The sequence below is a fragment of the Ursus arctos genome, unplaced genomic scaffold (genome assembly GCF_023065955.2).
Source record: "Ursus arctos isolate Adak ecotype North America unplaced genomic scaffold, UrsArc2.0 scaffold_2, whole genome shotgun sequence".
Lineage (NCBI taxonomy): Eukaryota > Metazoa > Chordata > Mammalia > Carnivora > Ursidae > Ursus > Ursus arctos.
This window is the reverse complement of record NW_026622874.1, coordinates 34,457,191-34,477,092: the sequence shown is the minus strand read 5'-3', so window position 1 is coordinate 34,477,092 and position 19,902 is coordinate 34,457,191. Positions and strand designations below refer to the sequence as shown.

Genomic DNA, 19,902 nt, shown 5'->3' with positions numbered 1-19,902 from the left:
TATCAACTTCATTGCTGCTTCTCATACATTCCAGTACTCTTGACCTCGGGGCCTTTGCATCTGCTGTTCCTTTGCCTTGAATGCTATTCCACAAGATATTTGCCTGACTGCCTTCCTTACCTCTCTAGAACTTTATTCATGTGTTACCTTCTTAGTAAGCCCTTCCCTAGTCATTCAGCTTAAAGTTAATTCCTAATTCCCCCTTTTTGTTTGACTTTTACTTTTCTCCACTGTATTTTTCACCACTTAACCCACTATATATTTCATTTATTACTTATTTTATACGTGTCTATCTCTTCCCTCTAGAATGTTAAGAGGACTTTTTCATCACCTTTCTTTATTCTTATTTTTACAGAGCTTATAACAATGCCTAGCTCAATGTATATACATACGTGAGTGTGTTGACAAAATTAACAACTGAATGAATTTAACAGATATTTATTTTTAGTCATATCATTTATCCAGAACTGTTACTATCAATAAATACTACACACACACACACACACACACACACACACTCACACATTACTTTGTGTTGTCACATGAAAATCCACGTTATTGTCTACATCAGTGGTTTCTCAAAGTGTGGTCCCCACACCAGCAGCATCAGCATCGGTATTACATGGGAACTTGTTATGAATGCACAGACCCTACCACAAATCTACTAAATCAGAAACTGTATTTTAATAAGGTCTCTGGGTGAGTCAGATGCATACTAAACTTCGAGAAGCACTGATAGAGATGAGTGTATTAAGTTGGAAATGGAAATTGAACTTTTAATGCATTCTTATTTTTCATATTAGAGATTTCAAGTTTTTCTTGGGTATAGTAAGTTTGGGAATATTCTGGCTTTAATAAATGGCAAGTGAGTCTTCTTCTTAGTGAACCCTACACCTACCGTCACCTTCATCCCTACAGTCCGTCTTCCAGGCTGGGTCCTAATGTCTTACCCCTGGTATTGCAGTGGCTTTCTAACTAACTAGTCTCCATGTGCCAACTAGTCTTCTAACTAGTCTCCATACACTAACACATTTTCTTGAATTAAAATGAATTTTTTCATATGTTTTCGTTTCTGAAATAAAGATGCATCTTATAATCAATAAGTAAATTTGATGAAGTGGGTTTTTTTTTCTTATTTTCCACAAGATTGTTTTTATGCCAAAGACCTATTTTATAATAGAGGATATAAGATCTTTTCCTACAGTGTTTTGCTTCATCATGCATCTGATTGCCCTTTTCCTGCCCTCTTGTGGCCCCATTTTTCTCATATTTCAGGCATCTTAATGTGCAAATTTTCATTCATCAATCTGCTAATTTTAAGAGAGACCTCAGTGAAAGCATGATGCATTGCATAAGCTTGAACTAAAAGCAGTCACATGCTCAAGGCTAATACTCTTTTCATTAAAGAAGTTTGCAACTGTTTACTTTCAGCTTAAATTGGAGTTTTTGCTTATGCCTGGCATATTCTCACCAGCATCTTCCGTGGCTCTCTCTGAACCTATTTCTGCAGTTCATGAATCACCACTTAGGAAGCGCAGTGGAGCACACAGAGCAGGATTCCCGCAGTGTGAGCCCTCTCTCCATGTGCTACCGCTCTTTTTCCTCTCCTGCCTCTCTGTCTTTTAAAATTTATTACGTTTTCTTACTTTGCTGCTCTGAGGAGCACAGGCTTTTTCCTGTAAGCCAGATTCTTTATGAGCCTCTAAATTTGGATGTAGCACACAGCAGCTAGGTTATTGTAATAGCTTCCAGGATTCATTGGGAGGTCTAGGTTGAGCCAGAATGTCTACGCATCATGCTGATTACTAATAGTCTTTTTCTTCTCTTCCCAGCTCTGGCTTTTCCCTTGGTCCTATAGACCTTCTTTGGGCTTCTCATTAATTGCCACAAGCACTGGTAGCCAGGGAATGGTATCGAGGTAAGCTAGCCTCCTTGTGGGTCTAAATGATGGGATATTGCAAGAAAAGCTTCTAAATTAAGGTCACATAAACCTGATTTCTGGCTCCCAGCCCTAGCTATACATTAGAATCGTCAATTAAATTTGACTCTCTGAAGGTGGAGTCTGGCATCTCTGTTTCAGATCTCTCTGGGTAATGGCTAATGTCTAGTCAGGGCTGGGAACCACTGATGAGCTCCCAGAATACAGGCTGTTTTACTTGTGGAGATTGGTGATCAAGCCTAAAATCGCACCTTTGTGTCCGAATGAGCCTAACTAGCTAATAACAGACATGATTCTTACTGCCTGATGAGTGTCTTTTAAACTCTGTAAGCAAGTTATATTCATGTCAGCAGAGCTAAAATAATAAAATTTAGCTGATTTCTTAGAAAACAAGAGAAGGGCATAGTCAAATAGGGAACAACTCTGTTATACCAAGGTTCAGGCAAGGGAAGCGTCCTCATTGTGGGCTTTCAGCTAACGTTCTGGTGAGAAAAAGGCATTGATTTTCACTGGGCCCAGCAGGGATACAGTATATCCACAGTATAAATTAATTCATTGTAGAGTAAAGTGCCTGATAATAGAGGTGCTTTACTACATTTGGAATATACCCTTGACGTCTTTTATGCCTAAATTTATACCACTGAAAGGATTCATTATAATCCAATTAATTGAAATGTAAAAAAATAAAAACACATATATTGTAAAACACCATTTTTCAAGCTGTGTTTTGCAATTATAAGACTATGTCAGAACACTGTAGCTAATAGGGCTGAAACATTTCTCCAAAGTCATGTCTGTTACTTTTAGTCACCGTTCACAGTATTGTACTAGCAGCAGGAAATAGAATGTACTATCTTAATAAACCATAAGAGTTGTTAAATGTGTCCATTATAAACAAAAGCAATCCCACACCAACCCCACAAAAATTTATCTCTTATTTTTACTCAAAAATTTTAAAAACTGAAATTGAATTGCCATAACTCAATTTTAAACAATGGATATGATGATTTGGCACATAATAAGGAGCTTTTCAGGTGTCAGTACTGTTTCATAAGCCCCTTCACTGTTCCTCATAAATTTTAGCTTAATATTGGTAGTTGAAGGCAATCAATAATAAAATAATTTTCCACTTAACATATCATTCTACCATCATAACTTACACGTGGAGAAGGTAAACTCTAATATCTATTTACCTCAGTTTCATTACCACAAAGGGTGCCCAGAAATATATGGAAGAATTTAGGCAATTAGAACAATTCAGAAACAGTTTATTAAGGAGCCATTATTCACTATACTGGGCACCTTGGGAACAGTGCCTCCTCTTAATACAATGACTGACATATAAAAAATACCCCCAAAATATTGATGAATTAAAGAATAAATAGAAGACATGATTTCTGTCCTTTAGGAACCAACACTTCAGTGAGAGGAGACAAAAACACAGATATCTGAAGAATAGGACAGAGTTCTTTAATAGAGGCACAAACCACGATGGAGGTAATAAATTACTACAGCAGCTTGAAAGTATTATTTCAGCAGACATGAAGTGCTTCCTGAGTTAGACAAGAGGTGAACAAAGTACTGAAAGTACAGAACTTCACAGAGTAGACATTGAATTGAGGAAGGACATCTCAGAGGGAGGGAAACCACTTGAAGAAAAAATGAAGACAATTCAGGGACAGGGAGTGCTTTGGTGGAAGAGGTTGTAGAGATATGACTAATATGTAACGGACAAATTGTGGAGGGTTTTCAATGGGATGTTAAAATTATTCTGTGTGGTGGGAAGCTCTCAAGATTCTCCAGAAGGAATGGCACAGTCAGATCTATTTTAGAGGAATTATTTCAGAGGCACAATGTTCAGAACAACGTGAAGAAGCTAGAGGCTGGAGGTAGAGTTTAGGAGTATGTAGTAAGTATACACAAGATGATGAGGACATGAGCCAAGGCACTGGTTAGAGAGTGGAGGAGCTCAATTTGGAAGACATCTTGGATGTCCAAATAGATTTTGAAGATTGGTTGTAGGTGAAGATTGAGGGTAAGGGAGCCAATTTCATGCCAGAGCAACTAGGAATATATCAATTTTATAACAGAGATATTTCCAGAATGTGTAATATTAGCAAGATGATATTGGAGGGTTCTGTTATAAATTTTGAAGAGAAGTACTTACCAAATAATTACATTGCTTAACATACTCGGGAAAAGAATGACAAGACAAAGAAGTAAGTGCGAAAGGGTTGAGAGAAGAAGGTAAGTTGAAAGCCAGATATCACAGGAGGTTACAAAAGTGGCAAGAGATAAGGGAAAAGTGGCATTCAGATGTGAATAATGTCACACTGATGTGACAGGAAGCACAGGAAAGTGGCGAGCAGGTTAGGATGAATGAATGTGAGAAAACATAGATTATATGAGTTGCCCCCTTACTGTAGAGACTCCAAAGATTAAAACAGTGCAAGAAGGATGGTCACCATGAAGAAATTACCTAACTGGGTAACTGGTTCAGGAGGATGGGGAGCATAGACACTGAGCAGGAGAATAATAAATAGCATGTACCCTTCTAGTGAATGAATGGCCAGCTTGTTACTCTGTACTCAAATACCATGTCAGCAGAAACTTTGTGCTACTACTATTTGCTATTTCCAAGAAATTAAAGAAGTGACTTCTTTATTTTAAAAAAGTGACTTCTTTACTAATAAAATTGTGGTTTATCTTATTTACCATGCTCCAGCAGCCTTGCTATCACTGATCTGTTGCTTGCACTTTAGAACCCACTAATGTCTATCCATTCTATGGCCTGCCTTCCCAGCAGGCTGCAGAAGCAGACGTTGGGCATTCGCAGGCACGCTTTAGCTAGGACAAAAGACACCTTCTCATGAGGAAACTTGAAGGGCCCTGACCTGGAAAGCGAGGCCCCATAGAGCCCACTACTTCTAGACTGAATCCAAGATTTAAATGATGAAAGGGTTCCATTTAAAACAACAACAATGTGCACTGGGCGTTACACGTAACTAATGAATCGTTGCACAAGACATCAAAAACTAATGATGTACTATACAGTGGCTAACTGAACATAATTAAAAAAAAGACACAGTGAACAGAATTTATAAAAATAAACAAAAACAGTGACAACTGGCAAACATTTAGGACTTTTCATGGTTTAAGAAGCTTTCTAAAGACCATTTTCATAAGCAATTGGATGAGACCTGAAAAGTCACCTCTGCTTCTGTCATATTAAAAAAAGGGGGGGTGGGGCACCTGGGTAGCGCAGTCGTTAAGCGTCTGCCTTCGGCTCAGGGCGTGATCCCAGCGATCTGGGTTCGAGCCCCACATCAGGCTCCTCCACTGGAAGCCTGCTTCTTCCTCTCCCACTCCCCCTGCTTGTGTTCCCTCTCTCGCTGGCTCTCAGTCAAATAAATGGAAAAAAAAAAAAAAGAAAAAAAGGGGGGGAAGCTAATTACATTCTCTGGTCTTTAAATGTGTAACACTTACCAGAATAATCGCGGGGACAAATACAAGTGTATCTTCCTATTTCATTGAGACATGTAGCTTCGTTCTTACAGGGATCTGAGACACATTCATCCACTTCCAGGTCACAGTGCCTGCCTTGATATCCTGGGACACAGAAGCAGGAATAGCCACTGATTTCATCCTGGCATACGGCCCCATTGTGGCAAGGGCTGGACGCACACTCATCAAGATCCTTTTCACAGAACCTTCCAGCATATCCATCGGGGCAGATGCAGACAGGGTGAAGAGGGTCCTGATGGCAAACACCTCCGTGTTGGCAGGCGTTTGTGCCACAGAAAACAATGGCAGTTTCACAGGTTGTCCCACTAAAACCAGGAGGACATTTGCAAAGAAAGCTCCTTTCTCCTGGGGTGTTCACACAAGTGGCATTTCCTTGACAGGGATTGGAGAAGCATGGATCTTTCACGTTGTCACAGTCTTTGTCCAAATCAATGGCCGCGTCTGAACAATGGCACTTGTTGTCTTTTGGATGATCATTGCATATAGAATTGTTTTGACAAGAATTTGAGAGGCACCTGGTGTCATTTTTATTGCAAAAGGAACCTACAGGGAAATAAAAAAATATCAGGATGAAGTTTACAAATAAATAAATAGCTAAGGATAAAATTAAAGATCTTCTTTCTGCTCCTATGCCATCTCAGACTCATTAATAAAATACAGTTGGCTGCATTCTTTTGATAAGCTTTATCAGATGATGTTTAATGATGAGGTTTTTCATTAATGATGATTTGTCAAATCTTTTCATGTGGTTGCTAATAAGAAAAATAGCTGGTTTGAGATTCTTTGCTTCTCCACTTCCCTTTCTCAGAGCCAAATGCCACTGAGCAATGGGGTGAATTGAAGCAGCTATTAAATTGTCCTATACACATTTATTTTTGAAAATCACATTCTCTCATGGAGGATTTTGGAGCATACCGGGAAATGAGATACCAAATTTCTCTGAATATAGTCTAACTGAAACTAATATTTAAGTGAATGTTACAACTTGGTTTATGACTGCTTTATTATAATTACCATTTATGTTCTTGTACTAAGCTTGCCAGGTATTTCACAGATATTATTTCTAATCCTCACAACAACACAGTGTTATTATGTACATCTTACAGATGACACATTAAATCCCTCTGCAAGGAAATATATGTAGTAAAATATATGGAATTCGTTTTTCTAAAAGCAACTCTGTTCTAGGGATACATTTTTGAAATTCTAATTGGAATAATAACCAACAGAAAAATAATAATTCTTTAATTTTTTTGCTAAACTCTTTTGATATTTGTATGTATAGAAGTTTTCCCCAAATATACATACATTATGATCCCAGCATTGCTATTTTCTTAATCACATATACGGAGAAGCTTTCTGATTTGTCAACTCAAGTGTATTATCCCACAAAACACTGTCTTGCATGTGGATTCATCTACTATATCATTCTCTTATTTTTACTTCCTTTCTCACAATATTGCTCACAAATATAGTAACGGGCAACAGTACAGGCTTGTAATAAAAAAGGTACAAAATGGAGAGTTTGCTCTTAGGACATAAGACATAAATCAACTATTGTCAGAAGAAAATAGTGTGTAAACTTTGAGAAATACGTAATGATAAATCCTTTCCCTCTTTTCCTGCAAAAAGAGAGGTGGTTCTCATAACACCGTGTGGCCACCAACAGGGTGATGGGAAGATACTGAAAATAAATGACTAATTGGTGCATCATACAAGATTGAGAAGATTTTCATATTTATCTTCTATGGAGTCTTCCTGGAAGCCAACAATTTTCCTCTAGTGCCTACGCATAGAAAGTTAACATATGCTTCTATATTATCAGGAAGGTTGTTCAGAGAGCAAACGTTTTCTACTCCCTATGAGAAAACTCAACTAATCATCCTTATACTTTAGGTTTGTTTTTTTGTTTTCAGATGCTGGCTTTCCTATCACATCTTCACATGTGAAGTCTTAGCTCCAGTGTCACTTCCTGAGAGCTTTCTCTGAACTCCTTTTCTAAGTTTTATTTGCTATGTTATATATGCTGTTATTTCTTTGTGTATATGCTTGTTTGTTTTGTGTTTTCTCATTAGAATGTTAACTCGGTGGAGGAAAGGAGACCTTGTGTCTCTGTATTTCCTGGGTCCACAATATCACCTGTCTCATCGCAGGTACTCAATACATACTTATCATCTGAAGGAAGGGGGAAAATGTCACAACAGAAACACGGAAGGGGGCTGTGCAATCACAGGGGCCAGGAAAAGTGTTACCAGGAAAAGTCTCAATGAAGAAAAGGTACTTGAGATGTCTTTTTCAATGAATGCGAGTGAAGGAAGGATAGTATTTGCGAAAGAGAACTAAAGCAAGGGGGATATTGGCATTCTCTGTCCATAATAAAAGCATGAGAGGGTGTGGGGCAGCAAATGGGAGGAATATGCAGAAATATTTAATAAGTTCAAACTTTTGGCAGCATTTTAAGTTCTTGTGTCCAAACTGAGAAAATTCAATTAAATACTATTGTTGCCCTCTTCACCATCAACGGCATTTATGAATTTAGGTTTTCCATTTATTTTTGTTTTGTTAGTGATGATGGTGATGGTTTTTTCCTTCCTTTAATAATCGAGCATTATTGTTTATGCCATGAAATGAAGCATTTGTGTGGAAACACAGCAAAGGGAATTAACATTTATACCCAAGGCCCCTCCAATGCAACTTTTAAAATGGATTTCTTATAATATTTGTATAAAGCATTTTACAGATGGAAAGCTAAGTTTTGTAAAGACTAAGTCATTTGCATAGTGTCAAAGAGGTAGGATTTGAACCTCTGGTTTGTCTGATTCTAAAGTCCATTTCTCTTTACTACATTATTTTAGAAGTTAGGATACTTACTGGGTAGAGTTTCTTATGTAAACGTGGTGATATTCACATAAATGTTTAATTCTCTTCCTTTCCAAAATTCCGTGGAAGACATAAAGGGATAGCAAATAAGCATATTGAAAAATGCTCAACATCATTTATTATTAGGAAAACAAATTGAAAAAACAATATCTAGAATGGCCACTAGAATGGCCAAATGACAAAAATTGGCAATACTAGGTATTGTATTGACAGGAAGTGGAGAAAATGGAAGTCTCCTTCATGCCCTCCTGCAACTAATCATTCTTGTCTACATGTTATCAGTTGTATTAGTGTTTTCAAATGTTGGCCTTTGACTTGTATAGTTTCTGTACAGTGTCTTTGTTTTCTATCCTAGATTTCTGCTTTTGCCTTTTTATTTTTTTTTTAAGATTTTATTTATTTATTTGACAGAGAGAGAGACAGCCAGCGAGAGAGGGAACACAAGCAGGGGGAGTGGGAGAGAAAGAAGCAGGTTCATAGCAGAAGAGCCTGATGTGGGGCTCGATCCCATAACGCTAGGATCACGCCCTGAGCCGAAGGCAGACGCTTAACTGCTGTGCCACCCAGGCGCCCCTGCCTTTTTATTTTCTTAATTCTACTTGCTTTGGGTTTAACTGCTATTTACTCTTTCAGTTATTTCTAATTTATTAACTTAGGACTAAAAATTTCTGTGTAAGCACAGCTTTACTGTGTTTCTTATAAATTTATTTTCAGTATCATTCAAATAAAAATATTTTCTAATTTTCATGGTGATTTCTTCTTTGACCTATGAAAAATCTATAAATATCAATTATATCAAATTGTTAACTGTGTTATTCTGAACTTCTATAGCATTGGGGTTTTTTCTACTATTTCTCTTCATTGAGATTGATGCATTGAAATCTCCTATAGTGAATATGAATTTTCTATTTCTTTTAGTTCTGACAATTTTCACTTCTATATTCTGAAGCTATGTTCTTATGTTCATAGAAATTTAAAATGGTTATATCGTCCTGCTGGTTTGACCCTCATATATTCAAAAAAATATCCTTTTTATCTTTAGTAATGTATCATACCTTAAAAAAGACGACTTTTCCTGTTGTTGTACTGCTGTATCAGTCAAATATCTTATACATGGCTGGTGGGAATGCAAAATGGCGCAGCCACCTTGGAAAACAGTTTCCAAGTGTCTTATTAATTTAAACATACACTTATTCAGCAATTCCACACCTAGATATTTCCCCCAAGAAAATGAAAACATAATGTCCACACAAGAACTTGCTTGCAAAATTCATAGTGCCTTTATTCATAATGCCCAACACTGGAAAAAATCCAAATATTCATCAGTTGGGAAATAAATTTTAATATATCACACATTGGGCTATTACTCAAGAATAAAATGGACAAATTACTGACCCAGTGAACAACATGAAGGAATCTTTAAAGTATTATGTTAATTAAGAGAAACCAGGCACAAAGACTATCAGCTGTATGACTCAATTTTATGACATTCTAGAGAAGGCAAACTTATAATGATGGAAAGCAACTTAGTGGTCACCAGGAAATGGAGGTGGGTGAAGGCAACTAACTGTAAAGGGGCAGGAAGGAGTTTTTATGGAAACATTCTGTGTCATGATTGTGTAATAGTTATTGGCCATAGGCATTTGCCACTGAAATTGGGTTAATTTAATTGTATGTAAATTATACCTCAATAAATCAGACAAAAAAAACAGTCCTAGAGAAAAGGACAAAAAGGGATGAAATTGTCATATTCACAAGAGCTAGAAGAGAGGCTGAGGGGACAGCAATAAGTACCCGTGTACATACACTCATACATAAAGGGAAGCTAGGCTGCAGATGGGTGAGTTGTAGTAGACTTAGCTTACCAGAATCAGCAAAACCCCAGGTGACAGAAACCTAGAAGCAAGAGAGTTCATGCCGTAGAACCCCCCAAAGTTTCAGGAATTAGAGGTTCCAGGTACTCAAGTAGGGCTGAAAATGGAGAGGTTGTTTGGAAAATTTACCAAAAGCACAGTTAGGTTGTCATATATCCCATCTTTCACCCCAGGAAACTACATGACTGCCCTTCTCGCATGAAGGGGATTCAAAGGCACAAACAACTAGTGGGAGTGGTTGGGTCTGGTCTGATAGCAGGGGGATGAAGTGAATATCTACATAAAGAACTGTGAGACACTCCCCAACCTCATTTTCAATTCAGTTCTAAAAATGCCAGCAGCCAGATTTACTCCCCAAGCAGGAAACAATTATTTCTCTTGACCAGCCTGAGAGAAAATATTTACAGATGCTGATATTGGGTATCACCTATTGAAATGAGCCAGCCCAGTCACTGGAGAATAAATCTTAGTAAGCTAGAAAGCTCTGTAGCATGAAATAAAAGTGCTTTCAAATAGCTCTTTTTCAATAAACACATGCATAAGAGTATTTATGAAATATATATATGTATATATATATATTTTTAGTTATACTTTAAATTTTATTACAATTACAATTACACTCTAAAGAATAAGGAAAAACAAACATCCTTGTACCCATTAATCAGCTTAGGAACAATAGTACCTCTTTATTAAATATGAACAGATTGTATCAGATTGCCACATAGAGGACAACCTCTAAGATAAAATATTAAGATCAAAATGCACAAAAAAAATTTTTTTTAAGTGACTTGGAAGAGACAAAGACAATTTAAGGAGTGGACAACAATTTATGAAAATTTAGCATTAATACATTCAAGAGTTAAGAAAGGATATTACAGCATTGAAATAAGTATAGGTGTTTATTAAAATAAACTAGAGAACAAAAGAAGTATTTAAAATTAAAAATACGGTGGTAGATGTCTTTCTCTGCTTGACGATAATTGTCTTTCCCTGCTTGACTTATTTCGCTAAGTGAAATAAGTCAAGCAGGGAAAGACAATTATCATATGGTTTCACTCATATGTGAAACATAAGAAATAGCGCGGAGGACCGCAGGGGAAGGGAGGGAAAACTTAATGGGAAGAAATCAGAGAGGGAGACAAACCATGAGAGACTCTAGACTCCAGGAACCAACCTGAGGATTACAGAAGGGAGGGGGGTGGGGAGAAGGGGTAACCCGGTGATGGGTATTAAGGAGGGCACGTGTGGTGGTGAGCGCTGGGTGTTATACGCAACTAATGAATCGTTGAACACCACATCAGAAACTAATGATGTACTATATGCTGGCTAATTGAACATAATAATAATAAAAAAAAAAAACTACACAAAGAAAAAAGAAAAAAAATACAGTGGTAGAAATAAAAAGTCCAGTTGAATGATTGAAAGATAATAAAGAGGAAAATCTATCAGACACTAGAAAAAAATACTAAGAGATTGGAAATGAGAGGTAGAAACAATAGGGGAATAAAGGACCAGCCAAGAAGGAGTTTCAAAATAAGAAAGGAAATGGGGTGGGGGTAAAGGAGGCAAGGAGAGGAGGGAGAAGGAACTTGAAATTATGACAGAAATATAAAAATTGTTCTTATAATTAAAAACAAACAAGTTCATAGATTTAATTTTCTGCTAAGTGCCTTACACAAAGAATTAAAAAATAGATCCACAGCGAAGCACATCATTTCCCTGAAGCAGGACAGGGAGCACCTCATTTACAAAGCATCGGAAATTAGAGTAACATTTGATTTATCAACAAATATTGAAAGCTAGGGGATATTAGAAAAATGCCTTAGAAATCCTGAAAGAAAATAATTTCTAAATTAGAATTCTGTGCCCAGCTAAACTATCAATCAAATGTTGGGGGGGGGGCGGACAAATATTTGCGGAAATTCAGAAATTTAAAATTTCAGCTTTCATGCTCCCTTTTCAGGAAGATTCTAAAAGATAAGCTCCATGAAAGTGGGAGTGTAACCAAGAAAATGAGAGACATGGAATCTAGCATACAAGGGCTCTAATAAAGGAAAGAAGAAAAACATTTTACCAAAAATCACTCGCTGGACCACAGATATGCTACCAGCATAGAGATTCACTGGTGCTGAAGGGAGAAAGAGAAGGTAGAGCCCCAAGAAGAAAAAAGCAGAGTACCATATAGAGAGGTAAAGGAAAATGAAACAGAACAAGTTGTTTTTTTTTTTTTTTTAACTCTAACCAGTATTAATTCTAGGGAAAAGGCTGTGCAAGAAGGGAAATGAAATTGTAATTTACTGTGTAGTTGCGGAGTTCTTTATGAATAACAGTAATGATAATAATGATTTAACTAAAGCACTAGAGTTGCATGTGTGCTGGGGGCTGTGGGTGTGTGAGGTTGAGAACTGCAGGAAAATTAAATCTACTTTTACTATAGCAGGTAGATTTATGTAGATAGCAGGTAATCCAGTAGATTATGCCAGTATCTAAAACAAGGGAGGGGAGCTTCTGACTCTTGATTTTGGTTCAGGTCATGATCTCAGGGTTGTGAGATTGAGCCCTGCCTCCAGCTCCACCGTGAGCTGTGGAGCCTGCTTAAGATTCTCTCCCTCTCCCTCTGCCCACGCCCCCTGCTGCCACCTACACTCTAAATACATGAACATATACGTAAATACATAAATAATAAGACAAGGGGAATACTCAGCCTATTATTTACAAGTATATAAATAAAAAACCATGAGAAATAACTAAGAGTTTTAGGTAGTTGCTTCTGGGGAGTGTACAGCAGGATTAAGAAGGAGGAATGGGGAAGTAAAAAGTGGACTCTTGTTTCCTTTGTAACCATTAGAGACTTTTAAAGTATTACTGAATAAATTGGATAAAAATATTTTTAAAGCAAAAATGGGTAAATTTATAATCAGGTCACACACACCGCCCCCCCCCCCCCTTTACTTTGTTTACACATACACTTTAACTTGTTTTCAGTACTGGTTCCGGACAAGATCATCTATGAAGCACGTCCTTTTACTGGATCTCCTCCGGGGTGAATGGTGACATTGGCACCATTTGCATGGGTGCTTCCTGGGTTTATGGTGTGTCCATAGGCAAGATGCTTACTGGCCCTCTTAGAAATGCAGTCTATGACCTAGACTTCAGCTGACTATAGTAAATGAGCAAAGACAACTGCCTCTCAAAAATTATATTTTTCAAATATATAAATGAATTGCAATTTATTGCTGTATTAAAAATAGGAGCACTTGGGTGGCTCAGTCGGTTAGGTGTTGGACTCTTGATTTCGGCTCAGGTCATGATCTTGGGGTTCTGGGATTGGCCCCATGGGGGCTAGCCTGCTTGAGATTCCTTCTCTCCCTCCTCCTCTGCCCCTCCCCCTGCTTGTGCTTATTCGCTCGCTAGCTCTCTCAAATAAATAAATAAATAAATCTTTTTTAAAAAAATAACTGAAAAGCCACTAAAGAAATGAAGGCAAACTATGCACAGACCAATGGTGTCTTGAAGTAAGGGTTGTAATTATTCCAGTTTTGTGCACCTAATTGAAAAAAATCGGTCATCTATATTATTATATTGTACCTAGTATATTTTGCAAACACTCAGTCGACAGTCAAATAATTTTCATTGTGATAGTATCTTTAGAACAAAATGTACATGGACACACACAAAACCTTGTAGGAATTACTTAAAACTATACTTGGAGGAATTTAATTCCAAGGGAAGTGACCATTGAGAATTTTGTCCCCAGCTTCCACTTGAAACTTAGATCCAGAACGAGAAACTTTACCAGATGTGAAGTGTAATTGGTATTTTCAGACCAATTTATAGTCTGCCAAGCTTTTTTCTTGCAGTAAAGTTTGCCACCTACTGGATATTATGAGAAGTTCTAGAATTGTGGGTTTCAGACTTGTCTTTTCTTCCTGTTAAGTACAGCAGTACTCCTTCAAGGAAGATATCATGAATAACCTCAATATGCAAAATCAGAATGTGGACCAGCTCAGGTTGAAGAAGGAAAGGAGACCCTGCAGCCCAGTCAGGTGCCCTCCTGTCCTTTAAGGAGATACCTTCAAGCAGCCCTAGGGGCTGAGAATAGCAATTTGGAAATCTCTGTTTGAGAGAAAATAAAATATTTTCTATGGTTTTTTTAATTCTTGTTGTATTTGTTCTTTTGGTACAGTTAGGGCATATATATGTACATACACACACATATATGCACTATTTATTTATATATATATATTTATATTTATATACATATACATATTTTTCAAGAAGCAAAAAACTAATTTGACCAGTGTCAGAGAAGATGAATGCCAAGCATTAAATGTATTTAGAGTGTGTGTGTGTGGGTGGGTGTATTATCTAATAATTCAGTGTCTTGGAAAGCAGCCATATTGGTAATCTAGCTCAGTTATAGGGTGGAATATATTTATTCAGAGCAAAGAGACACTACAAGGTGATTTCAGGGAAGAGCATTTTAGTTTCCCAGATATTATTATAAATAATATTTGTTCCTTTGTCCTTGATAGTTTTAATGCACTTACTTATGAAACAGATGGGTAATTAAAAAGCATCAGTCAAGAATCTGAAATTTTTGTCAATTTTTTTTATTATCATTATTTTTGGTAACTTTTGTATTAGCTAACCATGGGAGACTTGCCCCAGTGGGAAAGAGGACAATGTAGTGGGGAGGAGCAAAGTCCCCTCAGTAACACACACCTATACCAAGTCTAGCTCTGCCACTCACAGCCTGTTTCCTCAGCTGCAAAAAAAGGAAAGAATAGTAAAACGTACTTCTTAACAGTTTTTGTTGAGGATTACATCACTAGATTTAAATGGTTGGTGGACATATTATAAGTGCTCAATAAATGTTAACTTTTGTTGTTATAAGATGTTTAGAGATAATTTTGCATTAACAGAAAATTTACTAGATTAGTACAAAATATAGCAATAACAACAATAACCCTCCAAAAAAGAGTACAATCCACTAACACATTTGCACTACAGGAAATTTATTTTGGAAAAAAAACAAGCCCAAGTCTATCCTTATAGAGGGAGTCTGTTGATGAGCTAATTCAACATGCCAAAGATATTTTGCCCGTAAAGTACCCAGACTTGCTTAGGATCGAATAAAGATAAATGTCAGTTAGAAAAGATCTGTTTTCCAGGGTTTGGTTTTCACAAGAAAATATTTAACATTTCACTCTGTATTTTCAGTACCACTTAAAATTTTGGCTAGGAGACATATCACACGAAGTGAGAATTGTGAAAGGCTTCCATTGCTCGGAAGATCTGCTCTATATTTGTGCCCTCCTCAGTGCTACTTATGCACCACGAATGGTCAATGAATATTTCTGGGGTATTAACTGTCAAAGCCACAATCCTTACCTTAAAGATTTCCCCTGCTGTTTAAACTTTGCATTTGCATATGTATACACAGACACACACACACACACACACACACACACACGCACAGACGCACACTAGAATAACTATTGACCCTTGGGGTTTTTTTTTTTCAGTGTTTGAATTTAAATACCTTCTTATCACGACTATCCTTAGTCTTTTCTTATGATTTACTAACCTAATTCTCCCCATGTGACTCTCTAACCACCTCTGTCTCTTGTTCTTATTTTTATTGATGCTAATCTTAAAAGTCAAATCTATCCTCTCTTAGCAGAAGGGATGGAAGAAACAGTTGTTAATGCTCATGTCAAATTAAAATGGCAATTTTTAATATGCCTCGTGTGAGTTAGAGTAAACGCTAGCCAGTGTACTCCCAACAGTACAAATAAAGCTGTTTGCTCTCATTGCTCTGAGCATGCATTTCACTGTGTTTTCCCCTCAAACTACTGAGAGAGGGGTAGGGACTTGGGGAAGCAAGTGACTGGGATGCGGAAAAGGATATGTTAGCTGTGGTTCGGAGTGATGTTTTAAACATGCGAAGGCACAGGTTTTTTTCTATTTTAAATCTATTTTTAATATGCATTTGATCTAATTTCATTTAGATAAAAATGGGAAAGAGAGGACTTGTGAACATAAAATTTGATATTTCCAGCAGCATCTACTGAATGGTTTCTGATGTTCTTCCATATAAAAGATCTTTTCCTATAGATGAATTTATAAGTAAACATTTGCTAATGAGTTGCTTTATTTTCACTTTTGATTTGCTTTTATTAAAACAACAAATTGGTGTCTTTGAGTAGGTTTTTTGTTTATATCCTTGATATTTTCAGAATACAGTTTTCTATATTTTATTAAACTACCCTTCAAAAGCCACAATTGATTTCTATACATTGACACACCATTGACTTACTAAAGAGGACTTAATTGAGCTGTCAAAGAAAAATTTATTCTTTATTCAAGATTTACTGTCCCCTCAATTTCATTCATAAATTTGAAAGGTTGGATGGCCCTTGACATTTTGGTGACCCACCTAATGCTTTCAATCATAGTTTGGATTTGAAACAGCAAATATTTGGTGTGTGCTAGGTTTTAAATCACATCCATAATGAGTCACTAAAATAAAAGGGATAAACAATACTACTGGAGATGGAATAGAAATTTCCAGATCTAAGAATTTCAGTTTATAAGAGGAAAGAGGCTTGTTGAATTTTCTTCAGCCAGGCTTTCTGCAGAGAACAGCATTTCATCCCAGGGTTGGGGCCAGGTTGCCAGAGAAGTGAGTGCAGGAGATGTAGTCAAAATGGCTTACACCTAGTAGGTAGTCATTAGAAATTTGTTGAATAATGAATGAGTGAGCAAGAAAACCTGAATTCTCATTTAAGCCTTGCTGTGAAGTTGTTACTTTCACCTCTTTTGACAAAATCAAGCAAATCATCGGATAAATCACTGACTTTGATGTATGGTATGATAGGATCCGCATGAAACAGTTGAAATAAGTAGATGAGCTCTATAAGACCATTCCTTTCTTTTGCTTCCCTATGGCGTCTGAAAAATGAGGCAATCATTGTCTTATAATGGTCTTCAATACTAACCTGAGGCCAATTTCATTTAATGTCAAGAGTATAATTTAATGGTCACACAGATAGAGGTTTAAATTTTAGTTGTGCTATTTGCCATATCTGTGGTTTTAGCAAAACCAGTGTCACTGGGCCTCGGTTGAGGAAGGAGATGCATAGTGTTTAAGAGCATGGACTTCGGAGCCAGGGTTTAAATCTTGGCTCTGTGATTTCCTAACTGTGTGCATTTTACTAAGATACTAAACAATTCTGTGCCTCAGTTTCCATTTCTGTAAAAATGATACCTACCCCATAGGTTTATTGTGGAGATTAAATTAGTTAATGTACATAAAATGCCTAATAATGCTTGGCACAGAGTGAATATTAACAGCCATTATCATTATTGTTATTATGGTAAAAAAATACCATACATAAAGTTCCCTGTAAAAGTCTGGAATAAAGTAATTATTTAATCAATATTATTTCCTTTTAATGCAGGGTCCAAAGCTTGGGACCCTTCTATTGTCTAGCAAAGTACCATGCACATACTTGATGCTTTGTAAATGCATATTTAATAGAGGAATAAATCCAAGGAAAGTGAGACTACACAATATTGTAAAGAGAATGTTTAGTTTTTGTAGTTCCAGGAAGTACAATACTATTGTCAGCACACATTCTCTGACAATCTTGTCACCTAATCCAGGCAGGAGCCCAGTATTTCCAACTGTTTATTTCTCACAGTTAACTCACATGCAAACTCTGAAACATGACTTCCCTGCTCCAGTTGAGAAGACTGTGGCTAGATTTCGTTGGTGTCGCCTGTATCTCAACATCCTTCTTCTATTATCTCCTCTATAGAGTCCATGAACTCACTGAGAAACTTTTCCATGAAGGTATCTTAAATCTGCTGTATAAGACCGCCATTTTGCTAGGTGCTTTTACATAAAACTTTCGATCATCAACATTATCACTGATGAAATCAGGGGCCTGCTTTTCTAAAGATTTCTTTTGCTTTCAAAGCTTTCTCGTGAGAATCAAACCTTCTGGGTCCTCCTCTACAAAGCCCACACACCTAAGCACAGGGTCAAGATTGGATCTGGTGTCTGTCCTTAGGGCTAGAGTGATGGACCAAATGCACGTTGCAACCACACAGACTTAGCCCAGAGAAGATGCCCTGCCCTTTGTCATCCTTACAACATAACTAAATAATGCAAATTGTGAAGGTCATTTTTACTAAATGTCAATCATTGGAAATGTTAATAAGGGTCTAATTATGTTCCTTTGACATTAAATTCATTTAGAGCTAATCAGGCCTAGACTCTCTGACCTTATTATAATCCATGTATACTTTAATAATGACAGACTTTCCAATGACCTCTTTTACTTATGGAATAGACTTACATTTTACTAGCTCCTTTGCCTCTAACAAATTGAAAATCCTACCTGCAGAGCTAAAAATTGTTCTTAATAAAAAAGGTATTTTTCCCACCCTATGAAGCCATCATTTTTTTAAGTGATCAATGATTAACAAATATAATTTCAACATTAATTATAAAACCATTGTGCAGAATAATTTAGCCACATGGCATTTTAATTCTAAAAAGGGGCTTGAACGTTCTAATATTTTCCACTACATTTGTACCAGAATGTTAAGTAAGTATATTATACACAATTAAGGTTAAAGAAAAAACTACACAAAATTGGTAAAATAACTGAAAACAGCCCTTTAAACTTGAGCCCATTGCACTGTGTACCAAAATAGTATAGACAATATGAGAATGAAAGATAATTGAATAATTTTTCAATTTTATTATTGACATTACACAAATGTCTCCAATCTGTTGGTTCCTGGGGATAAATGCATAACCCTTAGTGTCTCATTTACTGCCTATAGAAAACTTACGGGGTTGGAGGTATTATATTCATTTTATAAGAATTGAGGATCAGGACTGTTAAATAACTTCCCTGGGTTATGCAGTTAATAATATATGACAGATTAGGGTGCCAAGAAGACTTCAAAACATCTATTTGAAAAAATCAAAACTAAAAGGAGGATAATAGAATCATGAAAAAGAAACACTTTGCAAGTATCTAGATCAGCACTTCCCAACTTCATCATTCATACGAACCACTGAGGATCTCATGAAATTGCTGATTCTGATTAAGCAGGTCTGGGATGAGGCCTGGGAGTAGGTATTTCCAATAAGCTCCCAGGGGATGTTGATGCTGATGCCACTGGTTCGTAGACTACATTTTAAATAGCAAGTATTTGATAGAAATGTAATGTGTATGTAATGTTACGTATTAACACATACAACGTTAGGTCTTCCAGTAAAATGTATAATTAAAAATTAAATTAATAAGTAAAGATAAACAGGTAAAATTGACCTGAATAATGTATTTTTAACCAAATATAACTAAAAGCGTATCATTTCATTATGTAGTCAGTGTTAAAAATTAATGAGACACTTACTTTTTTTTCATACTAAGGCTTTGAAATCCTGTGTGTCTTTTACACTTACAGCATATCGCAGTTCCAACTATTCACATTTCAAGTGCTCAGAGCCGTACGTGACTAATGGCTACTATATTGGACAATGTAGATCTGAACGGTTTCTTCATATTTTTGTGCAGGGAACTAAAGCCTAGAAAAATAATGTGTGGTTACAACTATGAGTAAGACCTTAGTCCTTGAGGATTTAAATTATCTTCTTTT

General features: G+C 36.6%; 1 protein-coding gene across 1 annotated transcript in view; it reads right to left on the bottom strand.

Annotated features, from left to right (window-relative positions):
- The window catches only part of CRB1 (crumbs cell polarity complex component 1), a 159,253-nt gene that overhangs the window by 100,851 nt on the left and 38,500 nt on the right, over positions 1–19,902 (bottom strand). The window contains exon 2 of the mRNA XM_026480462.4: positions 5,426–6,007. Coding sequence (XP_026336247.4) covers positions 5,426–6,007 — 582 coding nt within the window. The remainder of the gene's footprint in view (positions 1–5,425; positions 6,008–19,902) is intronic.